The sequence below is a fragment of the Fukomys damarensis genome, unplaced genomic scaffold, assembly GCF_012274545.1.
Source record: "Fukomys damarensis isolate Sample0158 unplaced genomic scaffold, DMR_v1.0_HiC HiC_scaffold_9, whole genome shotgun sequence".
NCBI classification, from domain to species: domain Eukaryota; kingdom Metazoa; phylum Chordata; class Mammalia; order Rodentia; family Bathyergidae; genus Fukomys; species Fukomys damarensis.
The window spans coordinates 7,348,181-7,369,530 of record NW_022900921.1 but is presented as its reverse complement, the minus strand read 5'-3'; the positions used below and the strand labels follow the sequence as shown (position 1 = coordinate 7,369,530).

The 21,350-nt window shown below is 44.5% G+C and overlaps 1 protein-coding gene and 2 long non-coding RNA genes across 5 annotated transcripts in view; 1 reads left to right on the top strand and 2 right to left on the bottom strand.

Moving 5' to 3' along the window:
* The window catches only part of Gria1 (glutamate ionotropic receptor AMPA type subunit 1), a 303,361-nt gene extending 301,336 nt beyond the window's left edge, over positions 1-2,025 (bottom strand). The window contains exon 1 of one of the 3 annotated variants that reach the window (XM_033761584.1): positions 1,428-2,025. In XM_033761584.1, the coding sequence (XP_033617475.1) occupies positions 1,428-1,509 (82 nt within the window). In that variant the 5' untranslated portion in view covers positions 1,510-2,025. The remainder of the gene's footprint in view (positions 1-1,427) is intronic. The other 2 variants (XM_010639694.2, XM_010639693.2) reach the window with 2 other exon arrangements.
* A 521-nt stretch (positions 2,026-2,546) lies between these two features.
* On the bottom strand, positions 2,547-7,058 carry LOC117285370. The gene is made up of 3 exons (XR_004516375.1): positions 6,642-7,058; positions 5,820-5,928; positions 2,547-2,624 (listed from the first exon to the last, which is right to left on the bottom strand). It is a non-coding gene; the product is annotated as an uncharacterized LOC117285370 (long non-coding RNA).
* A 251-nt stretch (positions 7,059-7,309) lies between these two features.
* LOC104873144 overlaps positions 7,310-21,350 on the top strand; it is a 40,275-nt gene continuing 26,234 nt past the window's right edge. Inside the window, exons 1-2 of the long non-coding RNA XR_783375.2 lie at positions 7,310-7,885; positions 9,008-9,150. This is a non-coding gene — a long non-coding RNA (uncharacterized LOC104873144). The remainder of the gene's footprint in view (positions 7,886-9,007; positions 9,151-21,350) is intronic.

The window sequence follows — 21,350 nt, the reverse complement described above, 5'->3', positions numbered from 1 at the left end:
CCGGCTGGGCTGTAATAGAAAGTGTCTCCCGAAGGCAGGAAGTTTCTCCGTGTGAAGCAGGAGCACACATACACACACACACACAAGCACACACGCACACACACTTCAGAATGTAGCCTAACAGGTGTCAGGAGACAAAGCAAGTTACTCCGTGGCTACGCCAACCTCCCTCGGTACCAGCTAGCTGGAGAGGCCGAAAGAGGCTCTACTGCAGCACACGTACGCCTGACGAAACACCAGCTGCACTACAGCCTCCCTGACAAGCACATTGTCAAACAAAGACACAAACTCCCGGCCACCAGAACTTTCTCCAGTGGAGCTATTTCCCTAGGAGGGGAGAAAACAAACCAAGTCAACCAAGCTGCGTCCAAGCAAAGCAGCTTGCTGGATTCTGGGACACAGTCATGCAGTGCTGGTCTCACAGAAGCCACAGCCCTGTGGATCTGCTTTGTTATTGGTGTTGTTGCTCCTCTTCATTTTGTTTCCCCGGTGATTGTGAGGGGTAGCGGCTTCTGTGAGCTCCCTCAGGAGCACAGGGAGGGTAGGGGACCATTTAGAAGCACACAACCAGGGAATGGAGCTGAGAAGCAAAAAGGCATGTGGCACGTTGAAAGCTGCCTCAAGTTGAGGGCACGGAGCCCGGGGATGGGAACAACTGGCCTGGGGGGAGCCATGTGTGTGCCTATGTTTGTATGTGTGTAAAAGGGAGGCAGTGTCTGCGGATGGGCATCTGAGAGGAGGGGGCAAAGGGAGGAACAGAAAAGGGGCAGCTAGGAAGTTCCAGGACTGGGGGAGTGCGGACCACCTGCCCAGCATGGCAGACAGCAAAGAGAAGGCAACTGGGGGCTGGGGGGTGTCCGGGGCAGGAGCAAGCTCCCCTGCCCTTAGAGTGGGGGCCTTTCCCATTTTCTCAGCAGCTGCAATCAGCCCAATACTCTTCCCTCCTCTGAGGGGCTCTCTTTCACCTCCCCCAGCCGAGAAACCACTGCACATGTGGACCCCTCATCTATAACCACACATAAATACACCCACCCTACATTATTTATATAAACACATGAAATCAGGCGCCATCGACTAAGCAATGGAGTTAACTCTTTGAACACCCACACTCCTGTTCCAAGCCACAGCCTGCTCCCCCCACCCCCCAAGCAGTGGTTCCTCCATTTCACGTGCTCCTGCCTGGGGTGTGAGTGGTGTGTGTGCACCTGTGCGCGCGCGCGTGAACACTTCTCCTCTACCCCCATCGGGCCAATGAAGCCCCCTCCCCTTGCCGGCAGCCCGAGCCTTCCTCCCCTCCTCCTGCACAGCCTTCGAAGCCCAGCACAACAGCCGTATGGAGAAAGAGGGTGACGACGACCCCCTTCACAAACACCCTTCCAGCTTCAGCTTCGGAAAGTCCCCTGGCCCTGGCTGCCCCTCTCACTCACCGATCTGGATATTGTTGGGGAAATTGGCACCGACTACCGCGCCTAGGAACCCGGTGCAGAAGAAGGCAAGGATGTGCTGCATATTCCTTTTTGCATTGGCGAAAAAGAAGCCCAGGTCCAATCATAGATTTGGCGTACCCCCCCTCCTTTCCTTTCTTCCTTGCTCGGCTCTGCCTCTTCTCCTCCAGCGGTTCCTTCCTTCTTTCCTTCCTCCTGCGAGGTTTGCTTCCTTTGGAATCCCAGCACTTAAACTGCAGCGTTAACACCAACTGACAGCCGGATTAACTGAGCGGGGAGAGAAGCCCGTGCTCATGCTGGCGAGCGCTCCCCCCTCCGCCTCTCCACGCAGCCTGCCTCTCCCTCCCTGCTTGCTCCCTCTCCCCTCACACTCACACAGGCAGGCGCTCTGTGCCGATGCCCACGGAGCCAGCTCAGACTTCCACTGCCGAGCTCCCCTGCCTGTCACCCCTGCCTCCCATCCTCACCTCGTCCTCCTCTCCGTGTGCGCAGAGGAGGGGCGGGCAGGTGGGGGTGGCTCGGCTGCCTGTTCCCCACAGGGGCCACCCCGGGTGCTCTTCACCCTCCCCACGTCTGGGCTGGCTCTGCCCTCTCCCCCAGCCCCTTGCCTGGGGTGTTCCTGGGAGTGTGGGTTCAGCGCTAAGTCAGTAGGTGGCAGGGGGTCCCCACTGTGAGTCCTGCACTCACCAGCTACTGGATCTAGGTCACTTTTTCTAGGAGTGCACCGAAGGACTGTGCGGATGCATCTCATGCACTCCACTGGCCCAGTTATTCCTACAACTCATTCCCAAGGGGAAGACCCTAGAAATCCCTCTTTAAAATTCCAAGGAAGCAAAGCTTTCCCCCTCTAGACACAGGAGGCCCGAGAACGACTGGTGGCTGTTTGCACCTGGACCATCTGGGATTACTGCCTGTCTTTGCGGTTGACATCAGTGGTCCCTCTTCCATGCAGCCATTTGAGAAGGGACCCTTTTCCCCTTTCCTGCATCACACAGGGTCCACAGCATCGGGACCGCCCGTGTGGGTGTGCATTAAAGACTATGGATGCTCACCCTTCCATGACTCACTTAGCAGGGATTCCAGCGAGAACACAGGCCTGGTTAGCTGCTGTGGATGCAGGTCACAGCCAGTGGAGGCAGAGACTGCACAGAGCCCTCTGGACCAGGACTTCCACAGAACCTGTAGAGAGACTGACTGTGTTCAGGGAAGAAGAGTGAGTTATGAAGCAGCGGTCCCCAACAGCTAAGAGCACTTTACAGTTGACAAGGCAGCTTGTCAGGGCCAGCCGGCCAGCCTCCTAAGGGCCCTCCAGAAGTGACTTTTTCAGAGGTGGAAGAAAGTGAGGAGCTAGAGGTTACATCGTGCATGGAGACGCGGGAGAACCTGGGAAAGGAAAGGTACACTTTTTCCCTAGCTGGAAAGAGAGAGAATAGACTTTGGACCTGATTATTTCTTCGCCCCTGAAATAGATCATTTTACCCAGCCATTGCTCACCTCCTTCACTGAGACTCAATAATTACACATGCTCCTGAAAGCTCTAAGGGTGGGATTTGCAAGAAACGTGAACCTGTGTTCAAAGCAGACCCTAAAGTAGGAAGAACGTGGAGGTCAGATGCTGTATGATTCTCTACATCGGTCTCCACACTCATTAGCTGGAGCAATTTGTAAAGGGGCCATTTATTCACCTTTTGTCCTGCGCCCGCACTAAACATGCCTCATTTATGTGGGCAACACTCCCTGTGGGAGGCAATCACGTTCCCATTTCACTGATAAAGGAAATTGAAGCCTAATGATTTCTCCAGTTTTCTGCTGCTGGCCAGAAAGACATTGGGGATTTAAGCACAGGAAACTCCATCTTCAGGCTCAAACCCTTAAACCCTAGGCTCTAAGGGCAGTAGGTACTGGGCAGGGAAAAATCTGGAAGTGTAAGAATAAGTTTGGGAAACTAGGAGAACAGAGTCTGGAAAGATCACTGTTAAAGTCCTTGCCAATTTCAAAAGTCTGTGATTCAGCCCTTCCATCTTAGAATTTCTCCGTTTGCATTTTTTTGCCTCTTACTATTTTGAATGGTACCTGGGGATCTTTTAAGTTCTCTGAGCTTTATGCCTGGTAATAACAATAATTAGGCTGTCACTAAAGGCTTCACGCTTTTCTGTCACCTTTCAGAGGAAGATCGCAAAGTGGTTTACAAGGATTAATTAGCAAAGCCTCAACGCCCACCTGAAATGGGTCAGAACTGTTTTGCTTATTGGGAAGGGAAGGGGCTTAGGAAGGCTGGAAGATGCATTTTCTGTGATCATCATAAATCGTATCGCCAGATCTTCTAAATATAGTTCTACGTCACTGCACTGCTCAAGTATGATCAGTAGTGCTCCTTGGCCTATTAAGTACCAAATTATTCAACGATTAAATAAACATGGAATTTACTCATTTCGAGCTTGGGTGTTCAGGTCAAATTACATTTCAGTTCAAGCATTCATTTCTCTTTAAAAATTCTTGGTAGTTCCACTGATGGTGGGGAATCCACTGTGTGTCCGCCAGGGTCTCAGGGCTGGGGAAATGGAAAGGAATCAAGCACAGCCTGTTAGAAAGGAAGGCAGATGAATAGCACTGCTGACATTCATGGCAGACCAGGGCAAGTGCTTGTATCGAGATGCCAACACAGCATCGGAAGGCGCAGAAGACGAGGCAGCCATCCAGCTGTCTGTGGGGATCCAGCACAGCTTCAAAAGAGCCGGACCACGAAGGATGAGGGGCTCATGGGCAGCCACCAAATGTAGGGCTGGAGGAAGACATGCGAAGCAAAGGAAGGGAGCAGCACGGGCCGGAGGCAAGGGAGGATGCCATGTGCTCTGTGTGCCTGGACCCGGGGTGTAAGGCAGGGAAGAGAGGGCAGAACATGAAATCCAGAAGAGCACTGGACCAGGATTTGCAAGTTTTTGCCTTCGTGTGGGACCACGAAGAGTCAGGGTGCATTTTTAGTACCATAGGGGCAATACTAGGAAAGAAAACAGTGGCCAATGGCGGAAGGTGGTTTCTTTAGCCTTGAAGGTTAAAACTGTATCCTTCCAGATTGATTGCCCTCAACAACCTATTCCAAGGCCTCCCCTTATGGCCTCTGATCCTGTCTGCTCTGCCCAACATCAGTCTTGGACACTCGACTTCCTACAGTGTCTTGTGACTGATGGTGACCAGATTTACAGGTGTGTGTCACACGGATTTAGACAGCCATTGGATGGCCACCGTCTCAGCTCACTCTACTTCCAGCCCTGAAAAGGCAGGAATTGCAGCTTCCTTTGCAGATTGGGTGAGGCTCAGGCTGGCCAGCAAGATGGTCTGCTTAAAACAGTGGTTCTCAATGGCAGTGATTTTCTCCCCTGGGTGATGCTTGGCAGTATCTGGAGACGTTTCTGGTTCGGGCCCTGGAGAAGTGCTCTAGTGTCTTGTGGGCCAGGGATGTTGCTAAACCTTAGGAACACACAGGGGTAACACTCTAGCTTTCACAGCAGAGAACTCATATCTAGCTCAAAATGTAAATACTGCTGAAGCTGAAAAAGTTTTTGTCAGGGTGGCCCCTGTACCAATTTCCTGCTTCACTGTGTGATGTGAGAGAAAGATTCAGTTTATTTTTAGCTGGGTGTGGTAGTGCTTGCCTGTAATCCCAGCACTCAGGAGGCTAAGGCAGCAGGATCGCTGTGAGTTCGAGACCAGCCTGGGCTACATAGTGAGTTCCAGGTCAGTCTCAGCAACATAGTGAGACCCTGTCTCAAAACAATTTTTTTTTCAGTTTATTTTCTTTCAGTGCTTTTCCCATTATAAAATAGGAGACCTTGAGATGGGCGCTAAAGTCCCCACTGATGAGTACCTCATGGAAGGGCTCCAGACAGTAGCGAGCCACTGTGGAAAGACCTCCCAAACACTACCCAGAGTCAGCGTGGTACCTGTTCCCTGGGCCAGGCCTAGTTCATCCCTTGGCATGCTGCAAATCCTACAACCACAGAGCCAAAGTAATCTTAGATTTTATTGTTTGGCTTTGGTTCCTCACTAAAAATGAAGAAAAATTGCACCGGGCAGGGATTTCAAATTCAAATGCCTCTGTGGGCCAAACAGGAAAATGCATGAAGTCATGCAAGGAGAGTACAGGGAGTGGGGACAAAGGAGAGCAGTGTCTTTGCCTTCAGAGGTGGCCCCAGGGTCTCAGGCACATACTAATTACCATAAGGAAAGGTAGGCTGAGGGTGGCAGTCTGCAGGGTTATTTTTCAGAAGGAAATACTAAGACAGGTTAAAAAAAAAACTTATTAGATGTGCCTTATTGCAGGGGCCAGCAAAGAAGGGAGGTGCATGTAAAGGGCCGTGTTGGACTTGATCTTACCCAAAGAGCAGCATGCAGTGGGATCCAGGAGCCAAGAGTCTAACCTTCCTCCGTTCAGCTGAAGTTTGAGGGCCAAGTCCATTTCCGCTCTGGACCTCTGTTTTCTCCTCTGTAAAATGAAGAGACCAGTTGGCGTGATGGCTACCGACTGTTCTGGGGCTGACAGCAGGGACGGAGGTGAGGCAGCAGCGGAAGGACAAGATGCTGCCTCAGGATTCCCTTGTCTCCCCCACCCGCTATCCCTGGCAGCTGGTGGCGGCCTTGGTAATTTCTTTCCCTCCTCAGGTTCGCCTTCCTCTCTGAAAAGTGTGGGGTTTCTTCTGGCTTGAACATTTTAGGTTCCTCGTGCGAAACGAGTCAAGGAGGGAAGAAAAACCATCAAATGGGTGATCTGAGAGCAGAGTGCTGACAGCTAATGAGTTGGCACACATATAATCAGCTTTAGAAAGTTCCGTGGCTTTAGAAAGTTCCCATTTTCAAAGATGCTTTAACAAATAATGCAAATACCTTCCGTATTTCCTAGCACAATTCACACTGAAAGCTCCCAGAATATTCTGCAGACCGTGTGTGTGTGCGTGTGTGTGTGTGTGTGTGTGTGTGGTGAGAGCATACCCCAAAGAATGTAATTACCCACCCTGGAGTTCTGCCAGGTTTAGCAGCTCCCCACCCCTTTTCTTCATCTTCTTGAAGTCTCCCCTCCCCTTCTCAAAGAAATGACAGCATTTTCATAAGCCCTTGGCATTAGCAGGTAATTAGGGAGCAGAGTGAGTTCTGGAAAACACCCTGGGGTAGGATCAATGCCTAGAAAAAATAAAAGTCTACCTGAGGACCAGGCTGCTGAGCAGCGTTACCGCTACTGGTCGAAAGTGGGAGAGGTGACTCTTTGTCCAGACCAGGGGAGCCTTCCGGGAAGGGTGTGTGGGCCACCTTCACCAGGGTGGTGTGCGGGGCTCGGTGTCCGGCTGTGCAGCTGGCCCCAGTGTAGGGGACGCAGAGCCAGGCCTTCTTCGCCAGATGGGTGATTTAGATAAGCCAGGAGCTCCTTTGTGTCATGTCTTCATCTGTGAGGCAGGGAGGCTCCCTGACAGGGCTGGCGAGAGCACTCACGCAAGGGGACCTGGGAAGGCTCTAGACACTAGCAAAGGCCTCCGCCAGCCTTTCCAGCGGGTGGGTGTGCTGGGTCGTGATTTTTGCCCCAGGAGTGGAGTCCAGATTCATGCTAGCTTGGGAGGCCCTCTGCGCAGTTCCAGTGTGCTTCTGAAACGCCTCCTGCCTCAGTAGTTCACCTTCCCTGGAGCCGAACTCACTCGCACCCGCCCTCCACTGCCCTTCAAGAATAAACAAGCTCCTGCTGCTTCCCTTCCTCAAACCGCTCCTCGCTGCCTTCCTTCTGCCTCCCTAACCGGCCTCTTCATCTACCCAGTTGTCAAGCTAAGGGCTGTGCTTCAAACAAGGAATCCAAGGACTTCCCACCATCTTTGCACCACTCCAGGTCATTTATTCTACGCTTATCTCTCTCCTCGGACCCGTGGCAATCTTCGCACGCTTTCCGTCTACTCTTTTTGCGCCGTTCCTATCCCTCCTACCTCTGTGACGTCATTTGCTCTTTGGCCAGCAGCCTTGGTGAAACTGTTGAACAGCAGTCAGATCACGTCACTCCCCAGCTCCGAAATATCCCAGCACTTGGCGTTGTATTTAGAATAAACTCTGGAATCTGGATGCTGCCTGCCTCTTCCGTGTCTACTCCCCTCCTCCCTTGCTCCTCTCCTCCAATCCCGCGGCCCTTCTTGTGGTTCTTTGGATACCCAAGACCATCTTGCCTTAGGACCTTTATACTCACTCTTTCCTCTGCCTGCGGAGGTCCAGGCTTCTTCCCCTGTGACTTCAGGCTTCTCGTCACGATTCCCGTACACGTACCATCGGAAGAGAGCACCCTGACTCCTGCCGTGGGTTTTTGTTTCCTTGTCCTGCTTTACTTTTCCTGAACTACATCAATTATTTTTTACTGGATCCATGGCCAGAATACATCTTGCTCACTGCAGTACTTAGAACAATGCTAACCAATGGTAAGTCCTAGATAATGTGTAGAAAGAATGAAGGCCTAATTCTTATTCTTCCTTGGAATGTATCCTTTCTTCTTTTCTTCACATTCTGAGATTTTAGGGCCTAATTCAGTCCCCATCTTCCCACAAAGCCCTCCCTCTCTCACCAATTTTGGTCTCTTTTCATATCTGCATTATTTATCATTTATGGACTATAACTGGCAATTAACTTGGTTTTCCCTCTTGGTTTTCAATCCCCGAGAAGGCAGGAGTCAGGCCTATAATATGATGAGAGTTCGTGAGTTTTAAGCACTTAACGTGTGCCAGGCCACGTACGTACCTCACTTCGTGTGGCCTTCCCAGCAGCCCTGTGAAGTAGGAATTCTTTTTATCCCATTTGGAGGTGAGGAAGGAAGGACTGAAGAGGTTATATTCTACCCGCGCTCAAGCAGCCATTTACAGGCAGGGCTGGTTTTACAGTGAGCTGCCTGGTGTCTGACGCTGGTCCTGCTAGCCGCTCTGTGTCACGGTCCCAGGGCTATGCTCATCCATGTGGTGACACCGCACAGGACAGGCCTTGACATTGTGTGCACTGCTTCCGCAGGGGTAAAGGCTCTGCTCTGAGGATGCGTGGCCCGGCGCAGAGAGTGATTATATTCAGAAGCGCATGCTGTTAGGGGTCCAGTCATACCTGCTTGGGAAGGGTCTCTAAGAGGCCATTCAGAAAGCACATGCAAGACTGGAGTTTGCTGCAGAAAAGGAACATGTCTTAAAAAGGAGACAAGTCAGTGCTTTTCTGTACAGTTCTGATAACCTTCTTTGATAGAGGCCAAACAGTAATTATGGTACTGATTGGAGTCCCCACCCACCCTGATGGCCAAAGGCAGATTTTAATCAGTTTTCAGGAGACTTGAAACATAAATGGTTCTAATTGACTGTCATACTTCAGAGTATTAGATTTTGCTGCTTGCCTAACCTCTACCTTCTCTGTGAGAGTTGGTAGGAACTTTTGAGACTGTAGAGTCCAGCTTTTCTGATTTACACGTGAAATGGGATGGCAGGAAGGCTAAGTCATTGCCTTGGAATATCCAGCCAGATGGTAGCAAATGAGGAACTGAAACAGCAGTGTCATTTCTGTACTTCCAGAGTGAGACCTGACCCAAATCTCATAAAGGGGAGAAAGTGACAGCTCTGAAAACTACTGCCGTAAAAACAGAGGAGAAGAGGCCGGAAGGAAAACTGTTAACAAGAGAAGAAGCCCAAGTTAGTGCCATCTTTGGAAGAGCCAGGTAGAATCCCTGGAGAATGTGATCTGCTGCTACGTGATTCATAGCTCCAGTAGTTAAGTTTCTCACTAAGAACTTGTGTGATGGTATTTCAATATAACGTAAATGGAAGGCCAGGTGGTATGGATGTATATTACCTGACAGTTGGACTCATGGAATAAATCTTATGGGAGAGTAAACACAGAGCAAAAACTTGTGGGAACTTCCCCAGTAAGCTTAGTGTAGACCTCTTAATAAGACACATTTCCCTCTTCTACTTTTCAGCTTGTATTTCTTGCCTTTCCCTTTTATTGGCCCCTTAGGATAAAGCATTCTCTGAAATCCCCATCCCCAGCCCTGCCCCTCTTTCCATCCAAATTATTACTGAGGTATCTTTGCTTTGTCAGTGATTGGATTTCTGTGGGCCACTTTGCGGCTTGTCACCCATCCACCATCGTTTCTGTCCTCCGAGTCGAGCAGAAACCTCATCGTGACTCTTAAAGAACAGAGAGAGGATTAGGCCTGACTGAAGGGGATAGGCCTCCTTCAGGAAAGCAAGGATGGTTGCATCAAAATGTCATTAATAGAAGCTTCCACTAGCCATCATGCAGGGCACTGTGCTCAGTAGTTTGCACACATCATGTGGCATTCCTTTTACAGGTGAGTACCGTCTTGGTCTGTTAACCTCCAAGTCCTTCACCCCTTGGCCCCATGTGCCAGGGAACTCTGGGAAGCATCACGTGTTATGCTGTTCATCCAGGAAGCCTTGAGGAAGCAGTGTTACCGATTTTCCTTTTTTAGCAACTGATGAGTTGAGCTCAAACATTGAGGCTGCAGATCTAAGTGGTAGAAGCAAGAGAACATTCACTCTTAAACCCGTGGATTCAGCTTCCCATCAGTGCGGGGGAGTGGTGAGCAGTCTCCCTGCTCAAACCCGCTCCCACTTTTGCAACCAGCAAGAAGCAGTGCTGCCTGCCTTGAGATGAGGCTCTTAGCATGGCTAAAGACACCAAGAATCTGAAAACTATGACATTTTAAGGGACTTAAAAAATGGAATCTGATTCTACAGTATTATCTTCTACTAAGTTTTATAGAAAAAGTGTGGCGCATTAACTACAGTAATACCGACCTGGTGGTAGCAGTCATCGCCCCCCACAAGACTAACCACTATTTATTAACAAAATTTTCTAGTGGAAAACTATTTATTATTTGTTTATAATATCTTCTACCTGAATAAGAGAAAAAAAGATTCCCTCATTCAAATCAACAATGAGACTTCAAATGACAGAAAAACTACTATGGATTTGGCGGTGGGCGGTGGGCGGTAGAATTGTTTCCTGGGCACTGCAAGCTGTAACAGTTGGTGAGAGCAACAGGCCACCAGCCTTTGACTTCAAGTGGACAGAATAAGCAGGGAAGAATTTTATCTGGGCAGTGGCCACAGGAACACTCAACAGTGATTGTCATTGTTCTATGCCAAATGCCGGTGCCTGGCTTTGCTCTGGGAGCTGAATGTAAGGGTGAACCTCTCCAGTTTCAACTCTGTAAGGCCAGACCAAGACATATGGCGATCGGTTAGACTGCATACTCCGGACAGTTTCCCATGGTTTTCTCAGAACAGATGGGTCTCTGCCCTGCTTGTCTACATCCTATAATCACATTAGAACAGGAATATTCATGGGAAATTAAGAGCTCTCAGAAAGAGCAGAAAGGATGTATAAGAACATAGGCAGAGTTGGCAGGCAGATTTGAAAGGTGACCCTAACAGATTTCCTACTCCTTCTATATGGATTTATATCAACCATTCTAGGTTCCTGCAACAGGTTTTGGAAGGTATACTGGTCAGCTTTCCCATCACTGGGGCCAAATACCAGATACCCATAAGTTACACAATTGTATTTTCGCTCATAGTTTCAGGGGTTCAGTCTGTGGTGGTAACACTATGGTGGAGGGGTGTGATGGAGGAAAGCTGCTGAACTCATAACACTGAGGAAGCTGAGAGCAGGGAAATGACAGAGATGAAGGAGATAGGGACGAGATATGAAACCCAAAGTCATGACCCCATGACACACTTGCTCAGAGTAGACCCTGCCTCTTAAGAACTCATCAATGTGTTAACTCATTGGTGAGATTTGTGCTCTCAAAATTCAACTAAAGTTCTCTTTTTATATTTTTTATTCTTAAATTCTTTTATTGGTTTACTTTAGGTATAAAATACATTTGCATTCATCATTGGGAACTTGTACTTTTACGTGATGTATCTTCCTTCTTATCTTTTCCCCATTCCCTGCCCTCCCTTCAACTCCTCCAACACTCCCTATTTACAAAGACTTTGTTTCCATTTTTTCCTTGTCTCACGTTTTTTCTTTTCCCTTCTTTCCCCCTACCCTCCCCTTTCCCCTAGCCCTTGGACTTTTTCTTCCTATTTCACATTATCAACTATTCACTTTAATCCTTATTCATACTTTCAGTTTCTCATGCCAAAGAAACTATTTGGTATTTGCATATGTGTGTCCTGTTTATTTCGCTTAAGAGTGTGGTCTTAAGTTCCATCCATTTATCTACAAATATCTCTACTTTCTCATTCTTTATGGCTCAGCAATACTCCTCCCCGCCCCATCTGTGTCTGTCTGTCTGTCTATCTATCTATCTATCTGAATATCTTCTTTATCTAGTCACCAGTTTATGGGCACACTTGGGCTATTTCCAAGCTTTAGCTATTATAAACTGTGCTTTTATAAATATGGGTGGTCATATATCATTGTGATATGATTCTTTTAATTCTTTTTTTTTTTGGTACCAGGGATTAAACTTGGGCCCTTGCACTTGTGAGGCAGGTGGTGAAACCACTGAGCCAAATTTGTGGCCCCAGTTCTTTTAATTGTTTTAGGAAGATATCCAGCAAAGTAATAGCTGGGTCGAATTGGACTTCTAATCCTAGTTTTTTGAGGTATCTCCATACTGATTTCCACAGTGGTTTTACCAGTCTGCACTCCCACCAACAGTGCAGAATCATTCCTTTCTTCTACAACTTTGCCAGCATTTGTTATTGCATGATATTTTTGATAGCAACCATTCTTTCTGGGGTGAAGTGGATTCTCAGTGTTGTTTTCATCTGCATCTTTCAAATGACCAGTGATGTGGAACATTTTCACATGATTGCTGCTTTTACTTCTGTGTCTGAGAAATGTCTGTTCATTTCAGGTGCCCATTTTTGAACTGGATCTTTAAATTTGGGGGGGGGTCTAAAAATTTAAATTCTTCATATATTCTAGGCAGTCCTTTGTCTGAGGAACAGCTGATAAAAATTTTTCCCACATTGTAGGTTGTCTCTTATCTCTGTTGGTGGTTTCTCCTGCCTTGCAGAAGCTTTTTAATAAGATGAGATCCCAATTGTTGATTCTTTGTGCTAGTTCCTATGCTACTGAGGTTTTATTCATAAAGACTTTTCTCATTCCTATATCTTTAAGATTTCTATATAACTTCTCTTGCAGCAAGTTTAGTGTTTCTGTTTTAATATTTAGATCTTTAATCCACTTTGATTTTAGTTTAGTGTGTAGTGATAGATATGGATCTAGTTTTAATCTTTGGAAGGGTGAAATCCAGTTTTTCCAACACTGTTTATTATATAGGCTATGTTTCCTTCAGTGAGGGTGGTTGGCTCTTTTGTTAAAGATGAGGCGGCTGCGTGTATCTGAACTTTTTTCTGCATCTTCTAATCTGTTCCACTGATTCTCCAGTCTGTTTCTTTGCCAGTACCATGTAGTTTTTATCACAGTGGTTTTGTAGTATAGTTTCAAGTTGGGGATTGTGATACCCACATCATGTCTCTGTGGCCTAGAATTGCTTCTGCTAGTCTAGGTCTCTTCTGGTTCCAGATGAATTTTTAGATTGTTTTCTCTAATTCTATGAAATATACTGTTGGGATTTCAATAGGGATTGCATTAAATCTATATAGCAATTTTGGAAGTATGGCAATGTTCACTATATTGGTTCTTCCTATCCAGGAACAAGGGATGTCTTTCAATTTTCTTACATCCTCTTTGAGCTCTTCCTTCTGATTGCTGTAGTTTTCAATGTAGAGGTCTTTTGCTTCCTTTGTAGGATTGATTTTTAGATTTCTAATGTTTTAGGTTGCTATTGTGAAAGTAATTGTTTCTCTAATTTCTGTCTCAGTGATTATGTTATTTGTATACAAGAAGACTATTGATTTTTGAGTGTTTACTTTGTATCCAGCTACTCTACTGAATCTGTCAATTAAGTCTAGAAGTCGTTTGGCAGAGTTTTTTTGGGTGTTCTATGTAGAGTATCAGAACTTCAGCAAATAATGACAGTTAACTTCTTCCTTTCCTATGTTTATTGCTTTTATTTCATTATCTTGTCTAATTGCTGTGGCTGATGTTTCCAGAACTATATTGAACAGGAGTGGTTATAGTGAGCCTCCTTGTCTTGTTCTTACTTTGAACATGAAAGTTTTCAGTTTATGATCATTTAGTATGATGTTTGCTGTTGGTTTTTCATAGACAGCCTTAATCAGATTGAGATAAAGGCCTTCTATCCCAATTTTCTGTAGGTTTCTTTAAAAATCATGAATGGTTGTTGAATTTTGTCCAAGTCTCTTTATGAATCTATTGAGATGATCATATGGTTTTTGTCCTTGGCTCTGTTAATATAGTTTATTACATTTATTGATTTCTGCATATTGAACCATCCTTGCATCCTAGGGATAAATCTTACTTGGTCAGGATGTATGATCTTATTGATGACGATTTGTACTCTTTTTGATAGTATCTCATTGAGGATTTTTGCATTTATGTTCATTAGGAAGATTAACCTGTAGTTAGTTCTCTTTTTTGGTTGGGTCTTTACCTGGTTTTGGAATCAAAGTAACACTTGCTTCCAGGAATTAATTTGGAAGTATTGCTTCCTTTTCAATTTCATTGAAAAAGATTAAAGAGTAGTGGTAATGGTTCTTCTCTAAACATCTTGTAGAATTCAGCAGTGAAGCCATCAGGACTTGAGATTTCTTTCATTGGTAAATTTTTAATCATGTTTTCAATTTCACCAATTATAATTGGGGTGTTTAGAATTTTTATATCTTCTTTCAACGTTGGTAATTCACATGTATCTAGAAATCTGTCCATTTCTTCTGTGTTTTACATTTTATTAACGTACATGTTCTCAAAGTAGGTAAATCCAAAAATCCTCTGGATTTCTGCTGGAACTATTTCTGCTGGATTATGACTTCACCTTTTTTGTTCCTAGTTGCATGAATTTGAACCCTTTCTTTTCTTTTTTATAAGTTTGGCTAATCGTTTATTGATTTTATTTATTCTTTTGAAAAATCAACTCTTTGATTCATTGATTTTTTTTTTTTGCTATTATTCTCTTAGTCTCCATATCATTGATTTCTGCTCTAATCTTTACATTTTCCTCCCTTGTATGAGCTTTGGATTTGTCTTGCTCTTCTTTTTGTAGATGTTTGAGGTGCAGCATTAGATTGTTTATTTGGGCTTGCTCTTTTTTCCTAGTATGGCATTCACTGCTGTGAGTTTCCCTCATAGAAATACTTTCATTGTGTTCCATAGATTCCTCTATGTTGTACTGGCATTATCATTTATTTGTAGAAACTGTCTAGTTTCTTCTTTAATTGTCTTTGTGACTCATTGGTTGTTCAGGAGAAGGTTGTTCAATTTCCATGTGCTTGTGGGATTCTTGAGGTTTCTTATGCTATTGATTTCCAATTTTCTTGCACTATGGTCTGATACTATACGGGGGATATCTTCATTTCCTTTGCATTTACTTAAATGTATCGTATGAGCTAGCATGTGGTCTAATTTTGACCAAATGTATGCAGCTTGTAAAGAATGTGCATTCTGATTTTGTGGGGTGGAACATTCTGTAGATACATATTAAGTCCATTTGTTCAAAAGCTTGGTTCAGTTCTAGTATTTCATTGTTGATTTTTTGTCCAGATAATCTGTCTTTTGTGCCAGTGGGGTATTGAGGTCTCCCATTACAATTCTATTAGTGCTTATTTGGTTTTTCATGTCCCTTAATATCTGTTTTTGTTTAGCTGGGGGCATTAGTATTTGGTGCATATCTATTTATGATTGTCATCTCTTCCTCTGGCATTGTTCCCTTTACAAAGATGTAGTGACCGTTTTTGTATCTGAATTAATTTTGGTTTGAAATCTACTTTGTCTGCAAGTAAGACAGCTACCCTGATTTTTTTTCTAGGTTCCTGGTTGCATAGAGAAATGTTTTCCATCATTTTACTTTCAGTCTCTGAATTTTTTTTTAATTAGGTGTGTTTCTTGTATGCAGCATATTGTTGGATTTTGGTTCTCAATTCTTTCTGCCAGGCTGTTTCTTTTGATTGGTGAATTGAGGCCATTAACATTGATGGTTATAATGAATACATAATAACTCATCCTTGTAATGATATTTTAATGTTGTTGGTTCTTTTATATTTTATTTTTCCCCCTTTCCCTTTAATTTCTTGCCTTGCCTTATAGCTTCACTCTGCTGGGCCTTATGGAGTTGCAACCTTCATTATCTTTTTCTAGGATATTGTTTTAAATCATTTGGAGTGCAGGTTTGGTACTCATGAAGTTTCTCAGACACACTTTGTCCTGGAAATATCTAATTTCCCCATTGACTTTGAAGATAATTTTGCAGGATGCAGAAGTCTAGGTTGGAGATTATTTTCCTTTAGGGCTTGAAATAATTCACTTCAGCATCTTCTTGACTTGAGGGTTTATGTTGAAAACTCTGCTATGATTCTGATGGTCTTTCCTTTGTATGTGATTCATTTCTTTTTTCCATCTGCTTGTAGGATTTTCTTCTTCTGTTGGGTTTCTGGGATCTTAACTATTTATGTCTAGGTATAGATTTTTTTTCTTTATCATGCTTAGTTGGTGTTCTGTGTGCCTCACTTATCTGTATGCTAAGTTCTCTTCCTTTGCTTGGGAAGATATCTGACAGTGTTTTATGTCATTTGTACTTTCTCTTGCATTTTCATGGACTTCAATCAGTTTTATGTTTTTCTTCTTTGCATCATCTAGCAGCTGCTGGATTGATTTCTCATGGTCTCTTATATTTGCATAAAGTCTCTCTTATCATGATCACTAACTGCAATGTCTTCTATATTTGATATTCTATTTTCACATTGCCACCCCTCTCTCCCTTTATATTCCATCCTGGCTACAAGCCTCTTGATTGGTGCTGCCTAAACCCAGGCTGAGGCTTTCCCTCTTCAGGCAGTCCATTCAACCACACCCAGAACTATGCTAATCTAGTTAGGGGACTAATTCAGATATCACATACTCTTAGTCCATCTTCACACACCTTAGATCCAGTCACCTCTGAAAATCCCCACCTAAGAGCACATTAGGCCCCAGTGGCAGCTAGAACATCATTACACTAAAGGCTATGATCTCACTAGAGGAAGAAGAATGACTTGGCTCAGTACCAGTGAGGACCTTAAAATTTGAATGGGATCACATAGTCACTGGTTCTTCACTGCTGTGAGATCCCCTGTGTTGATCAGCCACAGTGTAAGAGAGGAAGGACTTCTTCTACTCTAGTTTCATAGATAGTGACAACAGAGAGACAACCAGGTTGTTCAAGGGAGTATCCTCACATTTGAGCTTACATGGCAGGGGAACAGCCCCAGAGAGAAAGAGTCCAGAGACCAGATGCTGTCTTCAAGGTCATGCTTCCATTGTCTACCACATACACCCAGAAATGTGCTTTGGTAATCTTCTAGGTGGCTCTTGAGCCAATCAAGTTGACAATATGCTTAATCCTGAGCACAGGCTAAAAAGTCCCATTTCAAAAGAGAGGAATTAGGGACATAGAAAAGGATAGGGTCAAAGCAGTAGGACCAAAATTCTAGCAGAGCAAACATTAAGTCTGAAGCTCTGTGTCTAGCATCCTTGAAAGAAAGTTGTCAGATGTGAGCTCCAAAGGGTTTGGGTGGCTCCACACTTATGGCTTTGCCATTTGGAGCCCATACCACCTCTCTAATCAGGGCTTTGCTCACTGTCTCTTACTTCCTTTGGGAGATGTTCCATGTTCCTGGCATCTCCAACTTTTCATGTCCTCAGCTTCATTCCTGCAGCTTCACCTATCCATCTCTCAGGGGCACACAGCCTAACCTACCAGGTCCTCTCTGATATCTCACTGGAAGCTTCTGCACATCTTATATTGTTCTCAAGTCTTGTATTCTTCATGCTGGTAAAATCAACACCTCATGAACAATGCCAAGGTCTGCTGCCAGCAAGAGCAATGGCTGGGCCCCATTGGACCATAGCTGCAGCAGCCTCTGAGTGCCTGGATGGCCAAGTATGCTAAAATAAATTCTGCGGAATGAATTACTTAAGAGACCCTTAATCAGGGGTAGAGGGTGGTGCTGCTCTTTTATCAAATGGAAAATTGACACTTTTGTACTCTTGAGCCTGAAAAGGATGGGTTCTTACTGATTTCTGAAATTCTGTGAAGGAATCTTTCTTCTTGTTCCAGTACAAAGTATTTGTTGTCTTTTTTTTTTTCCTCTTAATACAGCATGGAGATTGAACTCAGGGTCTACACACTCAACTATATCCTTAGGATATTTTTTACATCACAATTTATTTTCAGGCAAAGTCTCACTACCTCACTAAATTCCTTAAGATAGGCTCAAACTTATGATCCTTCTGCCTTAGCATCAAAATGGTTGAGATTTCAGGTTGCATGTGATGCCACATTTGTCTACTTGATATCTTTTTAATTATACTAATCTCTTCATTACCATATCTGCTTTGGCTCTTGCTTTGTAAGTGTTCCTTTGTGGCAAAATTCAAGTTTTTCAAATTTTTCTCCTCTGCTTTTTACCCCTGATTCTCACTATAAGTCTGGTGAAAAGCACCCAACAGTACCTACACCACAGCCTGAATGTTGGTCTGCCTTGAAGTTTTCTCCACCAAATCTATTAGTCCACTGCCCTTAATCTTGGCCTCCAAAAATCTCAGGACATATGCAAAATGCAGAAAATCTTTTTTGCCAACTTGTAACACAAATGACCTTTAATACAATTACTAAGTCTTTTTTGCTAACTGAAAGCCTCTCGGCCTGACTTTTGCTGTTCATTTTTTGGTCTCTTAAGCTCTGACCAGAAACATCCACCAAATTCTGCTTACAGAGTTCTAGGGCCTCTCCAGCCAGTATCTCCAAATCTTTCCAGATTCCTTCTATAGACCAGTTCCAAAGGTTTGGGAACCACATGGTTAGTGATAGTTGCATAAATGACCCCCACTCTCAGTTCCAATTTACTGTATTAGTAACTGGAACCCAATACCTGAAACCCACACTATAAAGGAGAGGAGGTTCAATTTGGCCTATTGTTTTCAGGGGATTCAGTCTGTGGTCATCTGACTCCAAGGCAAGACCATGCTGTAGAAAGGCATTGTGGAGCGAAGCTGCTTAGTTTATGGCAGCTAGGAAGCAGAGCAGAGGAACAGTATCAAAGAGGAAGAGGTCAGGTACCAGATACAGTTCCTAGTCATGCCTCCACCACCCACCCAGATATACCCGAAAGTGTGCTTTACTAATCCCCTAGGTGTCTCTCAAGCCACACAAGTTGAAAACTAAGCTCAGCAGGGGCAGAGGGACTCCGGTAGGGGCAGTGCTGAGGACTGAGTGGGAGTTTCATTGGCAGCAAGACCTACCAGTCACACATGGTGTCGTGTAGGAAAGCAGAGATAATCTCTGGGCTGTAAGCTGGGATTAGCAAAACTATGTCCTACAGGACCAAGAGCATGGAAATAGGAAATGACACTTGACACTGTGAGGAGCTGAGGTAGGGGGTTTGCAAGTTCAAGTCATGCCTGTGCATCTTAGTGAGACTCTGTCTCAAACAATAAAAAAGGCTGGAAATATATCTCAGTGACAGAGTGTCCCTGACTTCAACCCTCAATACCATAAAAACAAACAAACAAACAAAGAAGAAATAAAGAGAAACTGACATATGGAATGTTTGCAATGAGGTATTTTCAAATGATCTCTTGACCACTATGGAGAGGTCAGAGATGTTAGCCTAGTGACAAAGTTTGCTGCAAACTAATTGGAAAGATTATTAACTTTAGCACAAGTTATATTTAGAGCTGGGCTTGTGTCAGAATGCTTAGGTTTGCAGACTGGTCCCAGAGCTTATTAGCTGTGTGACCTTGATCGAGGTACTTTGGCTCCTTAAACTTCCCTTTCCCACTCAATAAAATGGGGATAAAAATACCTCAGGGGACCATTGTGACCACTAAATGAAAAGCTGCACGTATAGTGCCTCGCGCACTGCCTAGTAAACAGCTGACTTTCAATATATGTTCATGGTTAGCTATTATTCATTGGCATTGTGTTTGGGGCAGCTCTAAACTAGATTCTCGGGTTGGAAAAGGTCATTTCTAGACTGTTTTTTCTACTGATAGCAATAAAACAAAGACTTGGGGAGGATATGGAGTTGTTCTTGTGGGAAGTACAGCCCACTGAATGGACAGGAAAGGCCAAGGCCAGCTTAGGCAGCATGAGAAAGTCAGTAGATAGACAATCAAGGGTCCCTGAGAGAATCTTTGATAAAGCCATTCACAAAACTTGTAGTTTAGTGTCTAAATTTGATCTGTATCACTCACCACCCTTGCAGATCTGAAAAGCAAGAGAACTGGTTCTGAAGGCTCTGAAACCTGCAGGAGGGGAAGCCTTCCAGGCCAAGAGCCCTTTTACTAAAGGCTAAAAACACTCATCTCAGTAAGGCACTTTGTCATAAGAGAAGGCATGATGTGATTTGTAAGATCTCTGGCTTATTACTATAGGACCATTGGGAAAAATCATATAACTTCCTTCCCTTCTTCTACTTTTTAAAAATAGTGTTCAGGGGATTGAATTTAGGGCCTCACACATGCTGGGTAAGTGTTCTACCACTAACCCATTACCCCCAGCCCCAAATAGTTTAATATCTTAGTGCTGTAGTTTGTTGTCTAGAAAATGATGATAACACTATGGACCACAGGAATATATTTTGAAAGTAAGCACGGCAGCAGTGTCTGACACATAGTAAACACTTGGCTGTCATCTGTTGTTATTCATGCCTAGGAACCTCACTACTGCTTCCTCCTCATATCCCCATGCTCCCCATTGTCGCCTCTCACTGTTTTCCACAGCCCTTTCCGGGAGCCTCTGAGAAGCAAATACATACACTGTTCTCCTCTAAAAGGTTTGTATATCCTTCCACTTGTAGTAGTGTCTCCATTTTTCTGAACTTTAGTTGTAGCTTCTACTCAAAGTTAGCTTTCAGCCGAGGGAAAACTTGGCTAAAGCAAAATCCAGTGGGGAGTCAAAGAATAGCAAGAATTTCCATGTGACTCATGTAAAATGTGTATGGGGAGTCAATCATGGTGGCTAAAGGTCATGGAAGTGGTTTACTAGGGGGTGTGGTGGTGGTCATGATGTGTGTGTGTGTGTGTGTGTGTTTGTCCCCTTGGGAACATATGGCAATGTGTGGAAACAGTTTTGATTGTCATAATTTTGGGGGTAGAGGTCAAAGATGGTGTTGAACATCCTGTACTGCACCAGGCAGCCTGCTACAACAAAGAGTTATCTGTCCCCAAATGTCAACAGTGACAATGTTGAGGACCCATATCTGATAGTTCACAGAAGGTGATTTGGAGTCACAGATTGAGGCCAGGTGATAAAGGGCAAACCTAAAGGGAATGATCAAAGGCTTTTCAAAGGAGAAGTGATATGTAACATGTTGTGCTTTAAAGACTTAAACAAGGAGGCCTAGGCTGGATCCAGTTAAGAAGTCACTGCATTTACAACTAAGTAGGTGAATTCCAAAATTAGGGCAAGAGAAGTGGGAGTGTAAAGCAAGTGTTATCTGAGAATATCATTTTTACATAGCTTTTCTACCCCTCCTCACCTCATATCTCCCCAAGCACATTATTTGAATTAAGATTACATAAATACTACTCATTTGTGAACCATGTAGCATGTTATAAATACACTTTCTCTCAGGCACAGCCTTTTATTTTTCCAAGCTTAAGAAATTTGATGCTTTACATTTATTTGTTTACACATAAAAAAGTACAGGGGTCCAGGGATTTAGCTCAGTGGTTCAGTGGCCTGCCTTGCAAGGGTAAGGACCCAAATTCAATCCCCGGTACCTAAAAAAAAAAAAAAAAAAAAAAAAAGGG